The sequence below is a fragment of the Argentina silus genome, assembly GCF_951799395.1.
Source record: "Argentina silus genome assembly, chromosome: 8".
NCBI lineage: Eukaryota > Metazoa > Chordata > Actinopteri > Argentiniformes > Argentinidae > Argentina > Argentina silus.
Window position 1 is genome coordinate 7,042,661 of NC_139662.1, and position 18,953 is coordinate 7,061,613.

Here is an 18,953-nt window from a genome sequence, read left to right on the forward strand (position 1 = left end):
GGAGTGGCTCTGGTGTGGTCTTCTGCTGCTGTAGCCCATCTGCTTCAAGGTTCGACGTGTTGTGCGTTCAGAGATGGTCTTCTGCATACCTTGGTTGTAACGAGTGGTTATTTGAGTTACTGTTGCCTTTCTATCATCTCGAACCAGTCTGGCCATTCTCCTCTGACCTCTGGCATCAATATGGCATTTTTGCCCAGAGAACTGCCGCTCACTGGATATTTTCTCTTTTTCGGACCATTCTCTGTAAATCCTAGAGATGGTTGTGCGTGAAAATCCCAGTAGATCAGCAGTTTATGAAATACTCAGACCAGCCCATCTGGCACCAACAACCATGCCTCCAAGTCACTTAAATCACATTTCTTCCTCATTCTGATGCTTGGTTTGTACTTCAGCAGGTCGTCTTGACCATGTCTACATGCCTAAATACATTGAGTTGCTGAAATGTGATTGGCTGATTAGATATTTGCGTTACCTAGCAGTTGAACAGTTGTACCTAATAAAGTGGCCGTTGAGTATATTTATGAGAGTAGTCTCGCAGTTGCCTTCATAGGCCCCCCAACTGTCGTTGGCATCGAATGACCTTTGAAACAGAACACAGAACAAGCCAGACTGAGCGAAGCTCGATCATTAATACGTATCGGCTACGGATAGTAGTAGTAGGCTAAATATTCTGCAATTCAAGTAAACCATTAAAGGCCTTAGTATTTTATTAATATTAAAGTTAATTGTTGCGATGCCGAGATGTGTTGATTGTATCGTTTTCTAGTTTGGTCGCATTTGATCTCAAATCGAAAGCAGTTGCATCAAGGGAAATACATTATAATCATTATTCGGCTACACAATGTTATCATTTATCACCTCGTTTGTTCCTAATTTACCGGATTGGCTGACACTGGATGCAAACCCCCTGGACAGTTTACTTAAAGGTAAGATCTTGCGACATTAGTTTGACATGAACTGTGGGTAAGATTAATTTACAGTGTCACTGTTTGCTATAAGTATATTTAAATCCTACCACTCATTCTGAGGTATGTTTTTTTTTTTAGTATCGTGCTTTCTGGACACTGAAATGTTTTGTTGGTGATGACAGGTGATAATAAAAATGTTTTGTGGCATGCAGGACTTGTGGGCGCATGTGGGATCTCTGTGCTCTGTAACTTGATGAGGGTACACTTATTCTTAGAGGCTGAGAGGTGAGAAACATGTCCGCCATCAGAGATGAAAGTGGGAAATGTTGAAAATTGTTAACATAATAGGATTCAATGAAATGTACGTACATAGACCTTGACCTATCTGAGACATGAACTGGGCGTGCCAAAGTGCTCTTAGCTCAGCTCTCTCTCTCTCACTCACACACACACACACACACACACACACACACACACACACACACACACACACACACACACACACACACACACACACACCCAAACTCACAAGTGTGACTCGGGTTAATCATCTAAAACTGCAATTGTTCTGTGCAGGTGAATAAAATGTGCTTGATTTCAAAATAAAGACCTCTCCTTACACATGACAAATTTGTTCAAGATCACAATTATCAATCCATCCAGGGAAATATTCTATTTTAGTCCTTTGAGATGTGGGTTACTATTCTACTCTGTACACTCTCTTCCCAGTTCAAACAATGAGGGAAGCCGTCAAACGTCCTCCATGCAAAAGACACCAAGACATCAAGGCAGTGCTAAAATTGGGCTGAGTGGGACTCTCCAGTTTTGGTTCCTGACGGGGCTGCTGGCTGTCGTGGGTTCTCGAGTTGCCTCCCTGGTGGTTCTAGAATTCTCTCTCAGAGCAGTCTCAGCTTGGGCCACAGCTGGACCAGTAAGGAGGCCCTTGCATTCTAATAAAGTAACACAGTTAACACTAACATGAAAAACTTTCTAGCATTTCATATGAAATAACCCTGATCTCTCTCTCATTTCCTATTACGCTCTCCAAATCCACAGGGCTCCACTAGGTTTCTGCAGCAAATTGTTGTACAGTGCCAGTTCTCCCTGGGCTGTGCTCTCAGTTGCAGTCTCCATTTCCTCCACGAGGGGGCACCCCAACGTTGGCTGTGTTTGCTCCTGGCTGGAGCACTGAGCTGGTTCCTGGCCAGTCAGACCGTGCGCATGCGGCTCCATGTCATGGCACTGTATAGACTACACAGCTCTCAGCGCTACTGTGGAGTGTGCATCACACTCCTGACATCAGGCTGCTCCCTGCTACCTGCCCTATGCAGGGCCCTTATGCTTACCTTCACAGTGGCTGCGTTTGCTGCCATATGTGTAATCAACCGACACTTCCTTTCAACTACAGAGGCCCTCAGGTTCTGGACACCACTGACAATCTGCTACACACTGCTGGTGGTGTACATGCAGGGTGAGAGACAAGAGCATACGTTTACCATTACAAAGCGTTTATGGTAGTACGTAGTTTATAAACCATGATGAACAGTTATAACTCATGGTTGATATTAGATAATGAGCTCAATGCTTTGTTTTATGCTGTAATTCCTTAATTTGAATCCCAAATTGATAAAGTGCTATATCCTGTGAATACATACACCCAACGTAATTTTATTCCATATTTCTCGTTCATCTTGACGCCAGTGATGTGACCACTATTTAGGCAAAAATCAGTGAGTGTCACGCCCTCCACTTCCACCTAGTTCGTGCCAGTGCCTCCCTCTCTCCTGTCTGTCTTTGTTTGTCTGTTTGTGTTGTGTGTGGGCGTGGCCAGGCTCCGGTTCCCCGTCACTCATCATCTCCACCTGCTCGTTCTGCTCACCTGTTGGTCATCTGCTCATCACCTGTATTTAAACCCTGGCTTCCCATCCACTCTTCGCCAGATTGTTGTCTCCGAGTTAGTCTCGTTCTCGGCCGCTTATTCTCATATTGATTCTAAAGTCCTAGTGTCTTAGTACTCAGTCTGATCATTGTCTTTTGATGCTCCAGGACCTCGACCCGGTTATCCACCTGCCTGCCTGTTCACCTGTCAGCCTGCCTGCCCACACTACCTGCCTAGTCTACTTGCCCTCCCTGCCCAACCTACCCTACGTGCCCCACCTGCCCTGTCTGCCTGCCTGCCTGCCCTACCCCGTTTGCCTTTCCACCCTGCTTTTCCTGTTCCCTGCTATTCCCTCATTAAATACCCTATTATTTTATCTTCATGTCCTGACACTGTGTTCCGCGCCTGGGTTCATTAGCTCTGACCTTAACAGTGAGCCCACTCCTCTAGAACACCCCTGGCCAATTGTAAACCAACCTAGGTGTCACCCCTAGACACCAAGGTTAGAAAGCATTTTTCGGGACCAAAACAGTGTTTGTAATTTAAATATTTATTTCAAGAGGTCTCATTCCCTGATCACTACCAATTAAACATTGTCAACATAAGTCATTTAGAACCATTAGAAAGCTTGAATGTTACATATTACACCTTTAACATGCTTATAATGTGCACACCAACTTATATCTTCATAAACCCAACTTAATGTAAAGTGTTACAATGCACAAAACAAGTAAAACATTTGCATGTTGTCATTTGAGAAAAGCTGATGATAATTATTTTTCTATTAGAGGATCAGCATCGCCAGCCAAGTGGACAGGCTCTTCTCAATACAGTGGTGGTGCGGCTAGGTGGGTTGATGATCCTGATGCTGACTGTTGGCCGCTGGGCAGATGTGCTACACATCCTAATTTGCTTCGTTGGTGAGGCTGGCTGTCTGTTACCCTCCAAAGACATGTTGGATGCTACAACACTAGTGAGTATGAATCTACACTATTCTACACAATTCCAGCTCACCATAGGTTCACCTATTTCTCTTTGGAAACATTTGTGCAGTTTAGATAGTCTTGGATCGAAGATATTTATTTTCATGTTTAATTGTATGTAGGATGTGGAGGAGGATTGAAGAAATTCCCTGGGAAGTGAGAACCATATACAAGGAGAAATAGGAGAAAACTGACACCTGGCAAAGACCACCAGAGCTAACCATTACAGCAAGACACTACGTTCGCTCTGACTCTTTCATATCATAGACGAGTGCATCAGCCAGTTATTTGATGCAATAGCCTATTTATATCCTAACAAAATACACTTTTATACCACAGTGGATGTACTGAAAACAGAATAAACAACCTATTATGATGACTTATTTACTAACTGTTGCAATACAATCTTTGATGAGCCACATTAGTTTGTCAACAATGAGTGGTTCAAGGTTAACTAAAGGCTCAACTACACAACTCAGGTTACAAACACACTGACCCATACAACATACAGTATAGCAAAAAACAGTCTGGCTTGTTGTCCTTCATTGTCAGGACCTGACAATCCATGCAGATTCCATGAGAGATCTATGTATAATAATAAATAGAATAATATATTTTTATAAGAGTAATATTTCCCCCATTTTAATTCATATTTAAAAAATGTGTTTCAGTCTAGACTATTATACTGTATACATGTTTCATGTGTTGTCTGCAACCAATTTCTCTTAAGTAAAGATGTGCCAACAATTTTGCATCTACAGGTGAAGTCGGAAATGTACATACACCTTAGCCAAATATATTTAAACTAGGTTTTTCACAATTCCTGACATTTAATTCCCTGTCTTAGGTCAGTTAGGATCACTACTTTATTTTAAGAATGTGAAATGTCAGAATAACAGTAGAGAGAATTATTTATTTCAGCCTTTACTTCTTTCATCACATTTCCAGTGGGTCAGAAGTTTACATACACTTAGTTAGTATTTGGTAGCATTGCCTTTAAATTGTTTAACTTGGGTCAAACGTTTTGGGTAGCCTTCCACAAGCTTCCCACAATAAGTTGGTGGAATTTTGGCCCATTCCTCTTGACAGAACTTGTGTAACTGAATCAGGTTTGTAGGTCTCCTTGCTCGCACATGCTTTTTCAGTTCTGCCCACAAATTTTCTATAGGATTGAGGTCAGGGCTTTGTGATGGCCACTCCAATACCTTGACTTTGTTGTCCTTCAGCCATTTTGCCACAACTTTGGAGGTATGCTTGGGGTCATTTTCCATTTGGAAGACACATTTGCGACCAAGCTTTAACTTCCTGGCTGATGTCTTGAGATGTTGCTTCAATATATCTACATAATTTTCCTTCCTCATGATGCCATCTATTTTGTGAAGTGCACCAGTCCCTCCTGCAGCAAAGCACCCCCACAACATGATGCTGCCACCCCCGTGCTTCACGGTTGGGATGGTGTTCTTTGGCTTGTAAGGCTCCACCTTCTTCCTCGAAACATAACAATGGTCATTATGGCCAAACAGTTACATTTTTATTTCATCAGAGAGGAGGACATTTCTCCAAAAAGTTGATCTTTGTCCCCATGTGCAGTAGCAAACCGGTTTTTGGGCAGTGGCTTCTTCTTTGCTGAGTGGCCTTTCAGGTTATGTTGAGATAGGACTTGTTTTACTGTGGATATAGATACTTTTGTGCCAGTTTCCTCCAGCATCTTCACAAGGTCCTTTGCTGTTGTTCTGGGATTGATTTGTCCTTTTCACACCAAAGTACGTTCGTCACAGAACACGTCTCCTTCCTGAGTGGTATGACTGCTGTGTGGTCCCATGGTGTTTATACTTACTATTGTTACTATTGTTTGTACTATTGTTTGTACAGATGAACATGATACCTTCAGGCATTTGAAAATTGCTCCCAAGGATGAACCAGACTTGTGGAGGTCCACAATTTTTTTGCTGATTTCTTTTGATTTTCCCATGATGTCAAGCAAAGAGGTACTGAGTTTGAATTTGAATCCAATTGACTCAAATGATGTCAATTAGCCTATCAGAAGCTTCTAAACCCATGACATCATGGAATGGAATTTTCCAAGCTGTTTTAAGGCACAGTGAATTTAGTGTATGTAAACTTCTGACCCACTGGAATTGTGATATAGTGAATTATAAGTGAAATAATCTGTCTGTAAACAATTGTTGGAAAAATACTTGTGTCATGCACAAAGTAGATGTCCAAACCGACTTGCCAAAACTATAGTTTGTTAACATGAAATCTGTGGAGTCGTTTAAAAATGAGTTTTAATGACTTCAACCTAAGTGTACAGTCATGAGAAAAGGTTAGGACACCCCCCAAAATATTAAGTTATTCTTTTAAAAATATGGACATATCAATATTTTATCTTCTTTCTAACAATATCTATAGATAAAGGGGATGTAATTGAACAAAAAACAATGAAAATGTAACTTTGTAATCATTTATTTAACGAAAAATTAACAATAATGCCAATTCCTACTGAGGAAAAAGTTACCCCATGCCCTAATAGCTAGTATTGCCCCCCTTGGCTGAAATAACCTCAATTAGACGTTTCTTATAACTGTCTACAAGTCTCTGACATCGATTGGGAGAAAGTTTTTCCCACTCCTCCTTGCAGAATTCTTTCAGCTGTGGGATGTTAGAGGGGTGTCTTGCATGCACAGCCAGTTTCAAATCAATCCACAGCATCTCAATAGGATTAAGATCCGGGCTTTGACTTGGCCATTCCAGAACTCTCAATTTCTTTTTCTTGAGCCATTCCTTGGTAGATTTACTGGAATGTTTTGGGTCATTGTCATGTTGCATGGTCCACATCCGCTTCAGCTTCAACTTTCGAACAGATGGTCTCACATTTTCCTCAAGCACCCTCTGATACAATACAGAATTCATAGTGGATTCTATGATGGTGAGCTGACCAGGCCCTGCTGCAGAAAAGCAGCCCCAAACCATGACATTTCCACCCCCATGCTTCACAGTTGGTATGAGGTTCTTGTTCTCAAATGCTGTCTTGGTTTTGCGCCAAACATGTCTACTCTTACTGTGCCCAAATAGTTCAACTTTGGATTCATCTGTCCAAAGCACATTGTTACAGAAGTTCTGGTCTTTCTCTTGGTGTTCTCTGGCAAACTTTAGTCTTGCTCTGATGTTTTTTGTGTTGATTGTGTTGATGTTGATTTGACAGCAGGGGTTTCCTTCTTGCACACCTCCCATGTAATGCAAACTTGTTCAGTCTCTTTCTTATGGTGGATGCATGTACTTTGACATCAATTGTGGCAAGAGATACCTGTAGGTCCCGTGATGACATTCTGGGATTGTTGGAGACTTCTTTAAGCATCTTTCGGTCAGCTCTTGGGCTGAACTTGCTTGGGCGGCCTGACCTGGCCATGTTGGTGGTGGTTTTAAATGTTCTCCACTTGTAAATTATTTTCCGGACAGTGGAATGGCTAATTTCGAATTGTTTGGAGATCTTTTTATATCCCTTCCCAGACTCATATGCATCTACAATTTTTCTTCTGAAGGCCTCAGAGAGCTCTTTTGATCTCGCCATGGTGATGCAACTCACTTCAACAATCAAGAGCAAACCAAACTAAATGTCTGAGGTTTAAATAGGACAGGCTCCTCCAAAATCCTCTGTAACGATGTTCTAATCATTTGCACCTGATGTGGTGCTCTTGATTATAATTTTAGGCATTTTAAGTGGAACTAAATGTGGGGGTGTCCTAACTTTTTCCTCACAAGAAGATTGCATTTCTATTAATTACATTTTACCAATCATTTTTTAAATAATTTGTTTCAGTTGTATTTGTTTAGTTTTATTACCTCAATTTTTCCAATATTGTTCAAATGAATATCAAATGTCCATATGTTTGAATATGTTGAAAAAGACAAAGGTTTTCATAGGGTGTCCTAACTTTTTCTCATGACTGTATATAAACGTACGACTTCAACTGTAGATACAGTAATCTAAAACAGATGTAAATGCAACTGTAGAATTATAGGCTACAACATTATGCTGCTGTATATCCCTAGAAATGTGATCAGAATCTCCTTAACACAGAGTCTGATGTATAGCCTCGCATTTCTTTTGGTAAGGTTTTATTTAAGCACATTTTGGCTCAACAGAGCAGGGTTATTTCTGTAGCGATGCCTGACAGAGACTCAGCCTGAAGAGAAGGAACCTATACTGTATACAAAATGGCTGAAGCATAATGTTGGCTCTTGCAAGTCACACAAAATGGCGTTTTACAAAGTTATGTCTCTATTTCAAATTTGAAAAGGACCAAAAGTTAAAAATCACCACATAGGATATAGTGACGAGTGAATGTGATATTCTGAATTCTCAACGGAAAAATACTAATTTAGAAAGATTGCGAAATATTTTTTATAGCCCACTATAAGAGTATAATAATAAAGAATATAAGAGTATAATAATAAAGACTATTGCCTTGTTTTATGCTGTAATTCCATCATTTGAATCCCAAATTGATAAAGTGCTGTGAATACATACACCCAACATAATTTTATTCCGTATCTCTTGTCTCTTGACGCCAGTTATGTGACCACTATTTAAATTGCAGATTTGAGCTGGCAGTAGGGCATTTATTACATCCAACATGGTACAATTTCTTTATTTCCTTTATTCATTCCATGATAAGAGGAAGAGTTGGACGCTGCAGCATTTTCTATTGGAAAATAATCCAGGGTCGCTCAAGACCAAAATAAAAATAGTTTATAACTAGTAATTCCACCACAAGACGTTCGCCCTTTAGACAATCAGAAAATGGTACAATCCAAAGGTTATTTGTAGCCTTTATTGAGTAATTCCATTTACATCAAAATGAAGAATTCGCTGCGTTGTCAGTAGAAGACACGACTATTTCCAAGAGAGGTCCTGTAGGCTATACCCTAGATATCGTGAAACCACCACTGAAATGAGAATGTGGCTCTTATTTCCTCGGCGACCACGAATGTATTCTTTGCTGTATTTCTAGAAATTTCTGCTGTGTTTCACATGGGCGTTCCATACGCATGCGTCTCGGTGCAAACGTAGCTCCCTTTTTACCGCATTGTAGCGCATGCGTAGGCTATCAATGCACTTGTGATGTCAATCCGAAAACCTTTATTCAAGCTGTTGAGATTTCATTAACCATTCTCTTGAAACTGTATCACTCAATTTCGTCATTTCATGTTTGTATCAGTTTGTGGGTTAGGATTCTTTGACTTTGAGAAGGGCTTATCATTGGATTTTATTTGTATATAAAGCAGTTCTTTTAAAACTCCCATTTTACCTCACATCATTGCTTTTATGGCGACCTAGTGGTGATCACACACGCTCTCAGAGCTTGCTATTTTTTTATGTCCCACGGGTGTCTACAGAATTGGGAAAAACTGCTTTTAGCTACTGTGCTCGTCAGTCATGGAATCCTCAGGATAGACTGAGGTTAGAGCACTAGGTCCCTTACACGTTTTAATTCCTTGGTTAGGGACCAGTTCACAGAGACATGCTCTTGTTTTGATCAATTAATGTGTGCATTTTATTGTTGTGTTTTTAAGTTGTTGTTTTGTAATCATATTTGTATTATAAACAGGGCGCAACTGCAAAATAGACCTCAGTCTCAGTATGTCTCCCTGGATAAATAAAGGTTACAAAATAAATAACATTTACGAGCTACATCTACTGGCCTACTGCTACACCATGGACGTTGATATCAGTTATCTTATCCTTGGACTAACAGTATACTTTATTTCTTGGACTTTTGGACTTGTTGTGCTTGATAATGCCATCAATTATTAAACAGAGCTCAGGAAAAACTAAAGTGTTGAGTTACTACCAGAATAACCTCTTTGTATTTATTAATTAGCAGCAAATTCTTATTTTACATAATTGCATTTCAAATTGTAAAAGAAAGTAGACAATACAAATTGTAATAATAATTGTAGGCCTAATAATAAAATAAAATTCTTGGTGTGCTGTAGTTCACCTGTACCCCTGTGACAAATGTGTGTACAGTATCTCTTGTTAGAGCTATGTAACTCTAGTGGCTCACCCAACATATGAATTATATAGAGCCTTGCCTCTCGCCTTTTAGTTGGTGGGTGTGTAATGGTTATTAATATAGATGCCATATTTTGCTGGCTTTATACATTTTTAAATTTAATCGGTCCTGTTTTTCCATTCAAAACCTGTCATTATTATAGTCTCGATACAGAGGTTCTTAGTCTAGGTTAGTATATTTAGAGGTTGAATCTTGACTTGGTAGGGGTCTGAAGTGGTTTGGGCGTGGCCTTGATGGTTCTGGTCTTTACTCCAGCCAGGTACACGGTTTAATTCTCTGCATCCAGGCATATAAATGGTACTCTAATCAAGAAACATTCCATGGTTTATAGACAGAATGCTTGAAAATCCCTGTGTGCTTGTCCCCTCATATCTAACCCCTCCAATCACCACATCACCTATGTACCCCAGGACCTACATTGGCTCCCCATTAAAGAGAGGATTTATTTGTAAGTCTTGTTCCACACCTACAAAACCCTGAAGGTAGGCCTTAAAATACATCATGACTATACCCCCTCCTACCTGTCCCTGCTCCATGTCCCTACCACATGACTTTCTCCACTGCCGCCCACCTCTGAAATACCTTACCCTAGTCTGTCAGAGCTTTTGACAGTGTTGACTCTTTTAAAATACATGCCTCTTTAAGCAGGCTGTAATGATATTTCATTGTCTATATTGCTGTCCACTGTATTGTGCTTTCACACTTTATTGTAATGCTTTATTGACCTGTAAAGAGCTTTGGGTTTGTGAGGAAGTTCTATACAAATAAAATGCATTATAATTGTGCACTATGTTGGTAGGCTCATAAGAAATATTTTTTGTTCTGCACCAAACATACATCAACATCAGACCTCCTAGCCTAATTCCTATGTGGAGACTACTGAGAGAACACCATCTTACAACAACTGTCCACTGAACACTCTTTGAGCACCATGTTTGCACAGTAGCGTATCCTATGCATTCAGTTTTCAACATTATTAAATATAAATACAAACACAGAGTAAAACATCCTGTCGCACTGCTTGTCAAATAGGCTAACTGTACCTCTTGTCACTCCCACGGGGAGCTCACACATTTGATGACCACGCATGCGCAAGATGAAAGAAGATCTCATCTGCAAGAGAAAAAAAAATAGTTCACACAGTGCCACGCGTGCGCTGTAGGCGTCTCATTACGAGCAAGGTTGCTGCATCTTTTTAGGTAGCTACAAGCATTCTTTCGACAGCCAAAGGTCGCATCGTGTCAGGGACGCGCCTAGTCACGGGAACAGTAGAGCGCGTTCTCGTGTATCCAGACCGCGCTTGAACAGCAAAGAGAATCAAACAGCGTGCGAGGATCGAACCCAATGGCAATGGTTACATTGGGTTAAAACAGTCTAGGATCCACGCACAATACTTTGTTGCGCTAAATTCGCAACGTATTTTACATTATATCGGAAGAGATTGACATCACAAACGCATCTGTATGATCGGGGGACACGAGCACACAGTATGGTCCGGGAAACCAGACATTTATGGGTGGGAAATTTACCCGAAAATGTACGTGAAGAGAAAATCATTGAGCACTTCAAGCGGTGAGTAAACATTGGTGTGCTGGTTATTTCCTCAACTGAGGGCATGCGTTCTGGTTGAAGTCAAGGGAGAGAATCCTGACATTTGCCCGGCCAGTGACAGTCCTGTCAGCTAACAACATTGCTCACAAAACTCGGGATAAAGAGATGCTAGCTAGCTACAGTATCTGACAAACAGAAGGCCTGTTAAACTGCATTTTGCGGTGTGTTGCTGCAAATCGTCTTCCACGCGACGGAATATTAAGCTAATTAAAGCTAGCTAGTTAGCTAATTACTGCAACAAAATAGCTACCGTCAGCGAGCGAGCACCAGTGAAAACAATCTTGCTTGCTTGCCGGTTAGGGATGTCAAGAAACTTGGCGCTTGAGATGTGTTGCACAGTTCTCCTTGCAAGACTTGTCAGAGTGGAAAGTGGTCTCGTGCAATGTCATGTAATTACTAGCTAACGAACTAGGCATTTGTGTAGCGGCTTGTATAGTGTTGGTAAGCTCATTTATCAACAAACACTGACATGTATCCACGTGCAATGGACTTACGACTTCGAAATGTGTTGATTCCTAGACAACAGCAATGTTGTTTGCTAGCTCACTGTCCAAACATATGATAATCTAACGTGATATCATCTGTCTGTAGCGTGCACGATATCATGCTGGTTCCCACTGCAATATTGTAGGAAATCTTGACGTCTCTGGTAACGCGCGAACTGAAGTGCAACATTGTAGCAAATTGGGGTTGCTTGCTGCGATGTTGGAAGCAGTTGTTTGAACTGATATACATAGACAGTAGGGTAATATTTCACAGTTGCGCCATCACATCATACTAACGTGCAATTGAAAAAAACAGCCATTGAAATGAGAAATGTAAGGTATTTGATTAGGCAACTGTTATGAACTGGTTATTGAATTCTAATCAACATAATTCATTGTTAGGTGCACTATGGTTGCACTAAGAATTTCCTCTACATTTGTTGCACGCGCCCACTTCGGGCAGCATAAGTTACGTAAGCAGACCAACTATGAATTTGCCAATTGCCATAATTAAATCGTCAATTGTGTACTTCTATCATCGAAATGTGTTACAGTGTAGCTACAGCATGTCACTGACGCACAGTGAACCTCATATGTATTTAATCTTAAGGTACATTAACAAAAAAATATTGAACATTATTATGATGATGATCTATGAACGTTGATTCCGTTGTAAGTTGGCAAGTTGCTCTATATCAAGGGAAATATTGTTCCTTTTTCTCTGAAGGAGCCTACCGCCAGACAATATATCGCCTATTGCATTACGTTGGGAGTAATTTAGTTAGATTATAATGGCGTTGAACAGGAAAATGTGTATACATTTGAATGCCATTATGTGCGCGCTCTCGCTCCAGTGACTGTCAAGGGAAAAAAAAACAGCCCGCCAATCTGTCGATCAAGGCACGGGAATAAAGCAATAATTAGCATAAAAGACATGATGTCGGTATTACTTTTTAGTACTTGTGTTGGCCTATAAATCAGCAATTTAATGTTTTACTTGTGCGTGGATTTTGTCATCAGGGAAATTTCAACTGCACATTTTCCCACAGCATAGTATGTTCCTCAGACACATCTGATTGTATATACCTACTGTATATTATGAGACAGCCAGAACGATTATTATTTCTACCGTTATTTTTTTTTCTTCTTCTCATGTTTAGTTGCACGAATGTTTCAGCAAACACATTTTCAACATCTTGCAGTGCTTTCTTTGTTTGTTAGGACTACGGTGCAATCATTTTATACATGCATATCATATCCTTTCCTAAAGTTATGTGGACACATTTAAGAACACTTATCAATGTGATTTCTTTACTGTGGCGGAGTATAGCCCAATGAGCAGTGAGCAGGGAAACATTTCGGGGTGCCCAGCAGCCTCATATGCATTGTTACAATAAGTAGCCACGCAGCGTATGCAGGTGCATGACAGCCAAATGTGTGATAGGAGTCATTGAAGATGGGGGACGGCAGAATGAGTAAGCAGTGTGAACGGCTCTCTAAAATGGCGTCGGACGCTATTGAATGTGGGAACTGGCATAATATAGATACACTTATGGGCATTCTTCTAGAAGTTGTCTCTGTCGGCCAGTGGAATCAGTGTAGCAGAAACAGATCTTGTGCAATTATTTTCCCAATCTGACCCTTGGCGATTTATTTAATTATTTAATTATTGTTTTGCATTATGCTTGTCCAGTGTCTTGTTATTATGCAATTAGGATTCGGTTTTCCCTACAATGCCCAAAAACGTGAAAAAAGTACTTCAACCAACCACAACACAACCATATTTGGTTTGACCAGTGTTACACGCATGGAAATGCATGTAAGACTATATTTTTTTTATTTTAATTGTTTAAAAATATAAAGTGAGAAATATTACAGTTTATTCCTAGTGAAACAAACCAATTTTGGAATTGTCCACAGCATAGCCTTTCCATGAAAATCGGTAATTGCGATAAGTTTTGCTAATATTTGGATATTAAACCCTTTATTTGGTCAGGACGGAACAATAAATAGAAGATCCTTTGAACTGTTTGATGCATCGCGTTTGCACCAGCAAGCAAGAGCGAACTAGGAGCGTGTCCTTATGCAGGGTTGCGCAGATCTCCTCAGAGCACCATCTCTTGAATACTTCAATAGAGGATCTTTCTCATAACACGATCTCCTCGGCATTGTTTTAATATATAGGAATTATCATGCAAAGTGCCAGGATTTCATGTTCTAGTTGCTTAGTTACTGTTGCCTGGTTAGATGACACAGAATGGCCCAACAAAGACACTTTGTGAATTGTGGCTCCTCAAGGTACCCCCACCTCCTTCACAGAGAGAATTTCACCCATACTATGTCACTCAAGTTTGAGGAATGGAAGAAATGCATAAATAAAGCTCATAGGTTTTTAAATAAGTTTTAAAATCAAATAAAAGCAAGGAGTTGTATTTCAATAAAAAACCTTTGAGTTGTGTCAGTGACACTTGCATGAATGTTGGGAAAGCCATTAATTAGCCTACTGTCTTTGGTGCTCATATTTTTTGTTTTCATTCCCCTTTTCCTCTTTAGATATGGACGGGTCGAGAGTGTCAAGGTCCTCCCAAAGCGCGGGTCAGAAGGTGGAGTTGCAGCCTTTGTGGATTTTGTGGACCTTAAAAGTGCTCAGAAAGCTCACAATTCAATCAACAAGATGGGGGACAGAGACCTGCGCACTGATTACAATGAGCCAGGCACAATCCCGAGTGCCGCGAGAGGGCTGGACGATAGCCTGTCCCTAGGCTCTCGTGGGCGGGATGTTTCAGGGTTCACAAGGGCGGCAGGGGGGCCACTGTATGGACCCCCTGCATCGCTCCACAGCAGAGAGGGACGCTTTGAACGCAGACTAGACGGGTAAGTGGACAAAGTTTCTCTGAAGGCAGGGGGACCTTGGTTTCTTGTAACGCCTTACCCCCAAGCATCTTTCCACCATCTATTCATTTACTTGTTTGGGGGTTTAAGAGGAAAAAGAGGGGATATGAAAGAAGTTCATACTCAAGAAATAATCTTTTAGGCATCCCTTCTAAAGTCCTCAGAGCTTCGCTGTTGCTCATGGATTCATACTTATGGTAGACACCAAGAAATACTGTAAATGAGCATGTATGTACGTTACGCACATACATTTATTTCTGTGTGTGTAGTGAATAGCTTAATAGCTGTTGGGGATTATCTTTGTGAGCTTTTAACATTCCTGTGAGGTGGATATCACAATTGCGGAAAGTACGGGGCATAATATTGGATATCAAAAAATTCCCGGGATTATTGGATGCTGGAGAGAGTTTGTTCCAGCAGCCTTCCCTGGGATCGCCCTGATCTGGAATACAATGCCCTCCTTGGTGGATTAATGTCACCCTTTTTTATTTTCATATAACATTACAACCAAGAGCACATATACACATGTAAGACACATTAACTAGTGTTTGGATTAGTACAAATTGGGTTCTCCACCATTCTGCACCCCTTCCTGTGGTGTTTCAAATGCTGCACTTCCCTCGTGGTCTGGAGTCATGTGGATAACCTAACCAGGATATGTATTCCCCTGTTGGATTAATACTGGCCAATCACAAAAGGATATTCTATAATTTGCTAAAGGTATGTTTTTTTGGTTTTGTATGGGATTATGTCTGATATCAGGGCTTTACGGCTAAATGCTGGGAGACCTCTACTGTTGATCAACTTCGTAGAGAAACATCAGAAACAGTGAGCAAATTACAAGTTGTTGTTTTTTTATTTGAATGAATTTTGTTCCTGGTGATTTTTTTTGTTTCTATTTTTGTTATCGATAGACTAAGACTGTACAATGGATGGATGAAAGCATAAAGTACAAATACTTAATAGTCAGAATATTTTTGGATCATACAAATCAAAGCCGTGGGAATCCGGGGGCTGAGGAAAGTGGGACTATGGATGCCAATGGAGATACCTGCCTTTGGTCAGTGGATTACCTCACTCCCTCCTGAATGTGGAACTAAATCTGTCCTTGGATACAATTGGACTCAGAAATCTACAACATCCTGCCAATCCATTGAATTCAACTGCTTGCCATAAAGTTAACCTGCCTCTACTCTCTACAGATTACTCTACCTGTGAAGAAAAATCACGGATAGACACTTGACGAAAAAGTTCACACGCTTCAAATTGATCATATATTGTTAAATGGAATAAGTAAGAATGCTCTAAATTAACTAAAAGACGCCTGGATTATTACTGACGAGTTGATGATTTTCCTGAGACTGTGTCGTAACCAGAATTGTTTTTCTTTTAATGAATGGAGTTGGACTATTTCACAGTTTTGCACAGCTGTAGGATGAGCTTGACTTAAAGATGAAGATAAAATGCTTTTGCAAATTTGTTCCATAACGGAGTCAAATCTGCTGGGGAATCAATAGAGCATAGTTCATTGAAGATGCCCTATTGGATATAATCGATTGATTTGACTGGATTGGGTTGCTTTTTTCCATTTAAAAAAAAGAAAAGAAAAAAAAAAAAAAATCCATGCCAATCTATCCGTAGTTTTGTACAATTATGGTTTATGCAACAATTTTTGGAGGTATAGCTTAATTGGACCTCCCATGACAATTTTTCCGACAGTCCTATGTTGGATTAGTCTTTTGGATTAGTTGGTATGCGAGCCCCGCCAAGCAAGTGCGTCTTCCCGCCGTGCTGATGAGGATTACCTTTTTGAACATTAACCTACCTGAGCATTTTTGCTAAATTTTTATGCCCACCCTACATTTTTTTTTTTTGCTCACAAAATTCTATCTCCCTAGATTGTATTTGGAATTGTAGGTCGGGTTACCGCTCTCTCAAAAGGTTGGTATGTCCTGCCCTGTGTATATTAGCTATTCTCTCTAACCCCTAGTTTGAACCCCTGTCTCTCTCCATATTTCCCACTAACAATAGTAGCTGGTAAATAGATTTTAAATTGCTTGTTGGTTTGCAGACTCTGTACCTTTTACCTGCCTTAAATTGCTGTCCCTCCTTACTTTCACCCTACCCCACCCCCAGTTCTTAACCTCTGCTCTCCCTAGTCAATAGTTCCAAGTTGATGAGGCATTTTTCACATTAGTGATATGAAAGTGAAAAATGTTGTATGATTTAGATACAGGCCGGCTCAATGTACATGGAAAAGACTGGATGTGGAGTGCTGTTTTGTTGCACTACCCCTCCTCCACCACAATCTACACCAGATTTGATTGTTGTATTCATAAATACAAAAAGGGTAGAGTAAACCCAATTTGACACTCACTGTATTACATACCATAGCAAGAGTCCAACGGTTTACACAAATCTTGTATAGCAATAGCATAGTCTCTCATTTAATCTTGCTATGTGTATAGTTTGTGGCCTTGATTCTAACCTTTGAAACTTGAGCCCAATTCCTGTTTCTACTGAAGTTAGTCGAGTGCTAGAGAAGAATAAAACTCTAGGAACTATTTCTAACACTGTTCCATGTACCTGATTCACTGCAGTTGTGTTCATTTAAGATACACATTCTAAATTGGCACCAGGATTGCCAACTTTTCAACAGGCAAAACCATTTTTTTTCCGCCACACCGCTGTAATCTAGTTTTCATGCATTTGCAGGCTATTTCTTTATTTTAAACTGGACATCGAGGTTTTTTATCAACATGTTCCCCCAACACATCACCAGGATTTAAAACATGGGGAGATCCCAACCTCGTGTCACAATACAAGGTGTTGCACACTTAACCAAAGAACCCAAAAAACAGAGTCTATCTAGTTTTAATGATGTTAAGACAGCATGATGCTAGTAGTCAATAATTGAAAGAAGCCCTACCTTAATTGTAGTTGAATTACTTTAGTCTTTATCAATAATGCAATGTGTGTGTGGGGGGGGGGCATTTCTATAAAGTAGGTTTAGCCCTCCACCACATTTATAATTTATTTGAGTATTTAGGAGGGGGATGAGGTTATCTGTCAATTTCACTACACACATGCTCAACCCATACATGATATTCATGAATCCCTCTTCATATGATTAAATGCATTGAGCCTAAAGTACTAAAAATTGTCCACAGCCTTGCTGTTTTATGTATGGTGAGGGCAAATACTGATCTAGATTTTTCACCTTGTGTGCTCCTTTAGTGTTGACTTATTGGGTCATCATTCATATGAAAATACTGTGAAAAAACCTAAAGCACAAAATAATGTTCTTTGGAGGATAGATTTAATTAATAAACAAGTGTCCAGGAAACATGTTGTCCCCCACGAAAGATGTAGCGCCGCTCTATCTATCTGTAACCAAAGAGAAACATTATTTGGGTGCCATTAGGCAACTATTGTACTAACTCTATTCATATAAGAGGCCTTTATTTCAAACACAAATTTCACCAATGGGCTAAGACAAAATATTTGCACAGGCAAATTATTTGGTTACAGTTGGCTATAAACCTAGGTTACACAACTCTGATTTCCGAATTGGTATAGGACAAGTTTCGGTATTAAATTATGGTGCATAACAGACTTCACTCACAAAATATTATTCCCAAATTCGTTAGGCTATAGGCCTACTTGCTTTAGGCTACACTCCTCTAGCTGCATTCGTAGCCAGACTTAAAAGTTACCGGAATGTGTGGTGCTTATTTGATTCATTATCAGTTTGCTGCTTACAGCTTTGCTTTGATTTCTCATAATATTATTCCCAAATTCGTTAGGCTATAGGCCTATTGCATTCGACTACACTCCTAGCTCTCCACATTGCACCCTATTATGACATTTTTAATGATGAATCGCATCACCTTGAAACTCCTAAACAAGACGCATCTTTCACCATAGTTTCGTAAAAATTGGGCCAATCCATGTAATTTCGGAAATGCCTCATCTGTATGGCAAGACCCATCATTCACCTCTGTTTAATAAAAAATGTCCCAGTGGTGTTAGAGAAAAAGCATGTGACATGAACGGACATGGAGACCATATCATAGTCCGCTCCCGAGTTCCCTATATTTATTTTTTTATCTTGG

The 18,953-nt window shown here is 40.1% G+C and overlaps 2 protein-coding genes across 2 annotated transcripts in view; both read left to right on the forward strand.

Annotated features, from left to right (window-relative positions):
• Positions 1-841: 841 nt before the first annotated feature.
• On the forward strand, positions 842-4,278 carry tmem82 (transmembrane protein 82; the record flags this gene model as incomplete). Its single annotated transcript, XM_083675680.1, has 6 exons — positions 842-926; positions 1,121-1,193; positions 1,638-1,839; positions 1,965-2,379; positions 3,576-3,760; positions 3,893-4,278. 6 exons carry the CDS (start codon positions 842-844, stop codon positions 3,908-3,910), a joined length of 978 nt encoding a protein of 325 aa, XP_083531806.1. The 3' UTR covers positions 3,911-4,278.
• A 6,876-nt stretch (positions 4,279-11,154) lies between these two features.
• The window catches only part of spen (spen family transcriptional repressor), a 34,909-nt gene continuing 27,110 nt past the window's right edge, over positions 11,155-18,953 (forward strand). The window contains exons 1-2 of the mRNA XM_083674903.1: positions 11,155-11,422; positions 14,500-14,820. Of these exons, the coding sequence (XP_083531029.1) occupies positions 11,340-11,422; positions 14,500-14,820 (404 nt within the window). The 5' untranslated portion in view covers positions 11,155-11,339. The remainder of the gene's footprint in view (positions 11,423-14,499; positions 14,821-18,953) is intronic.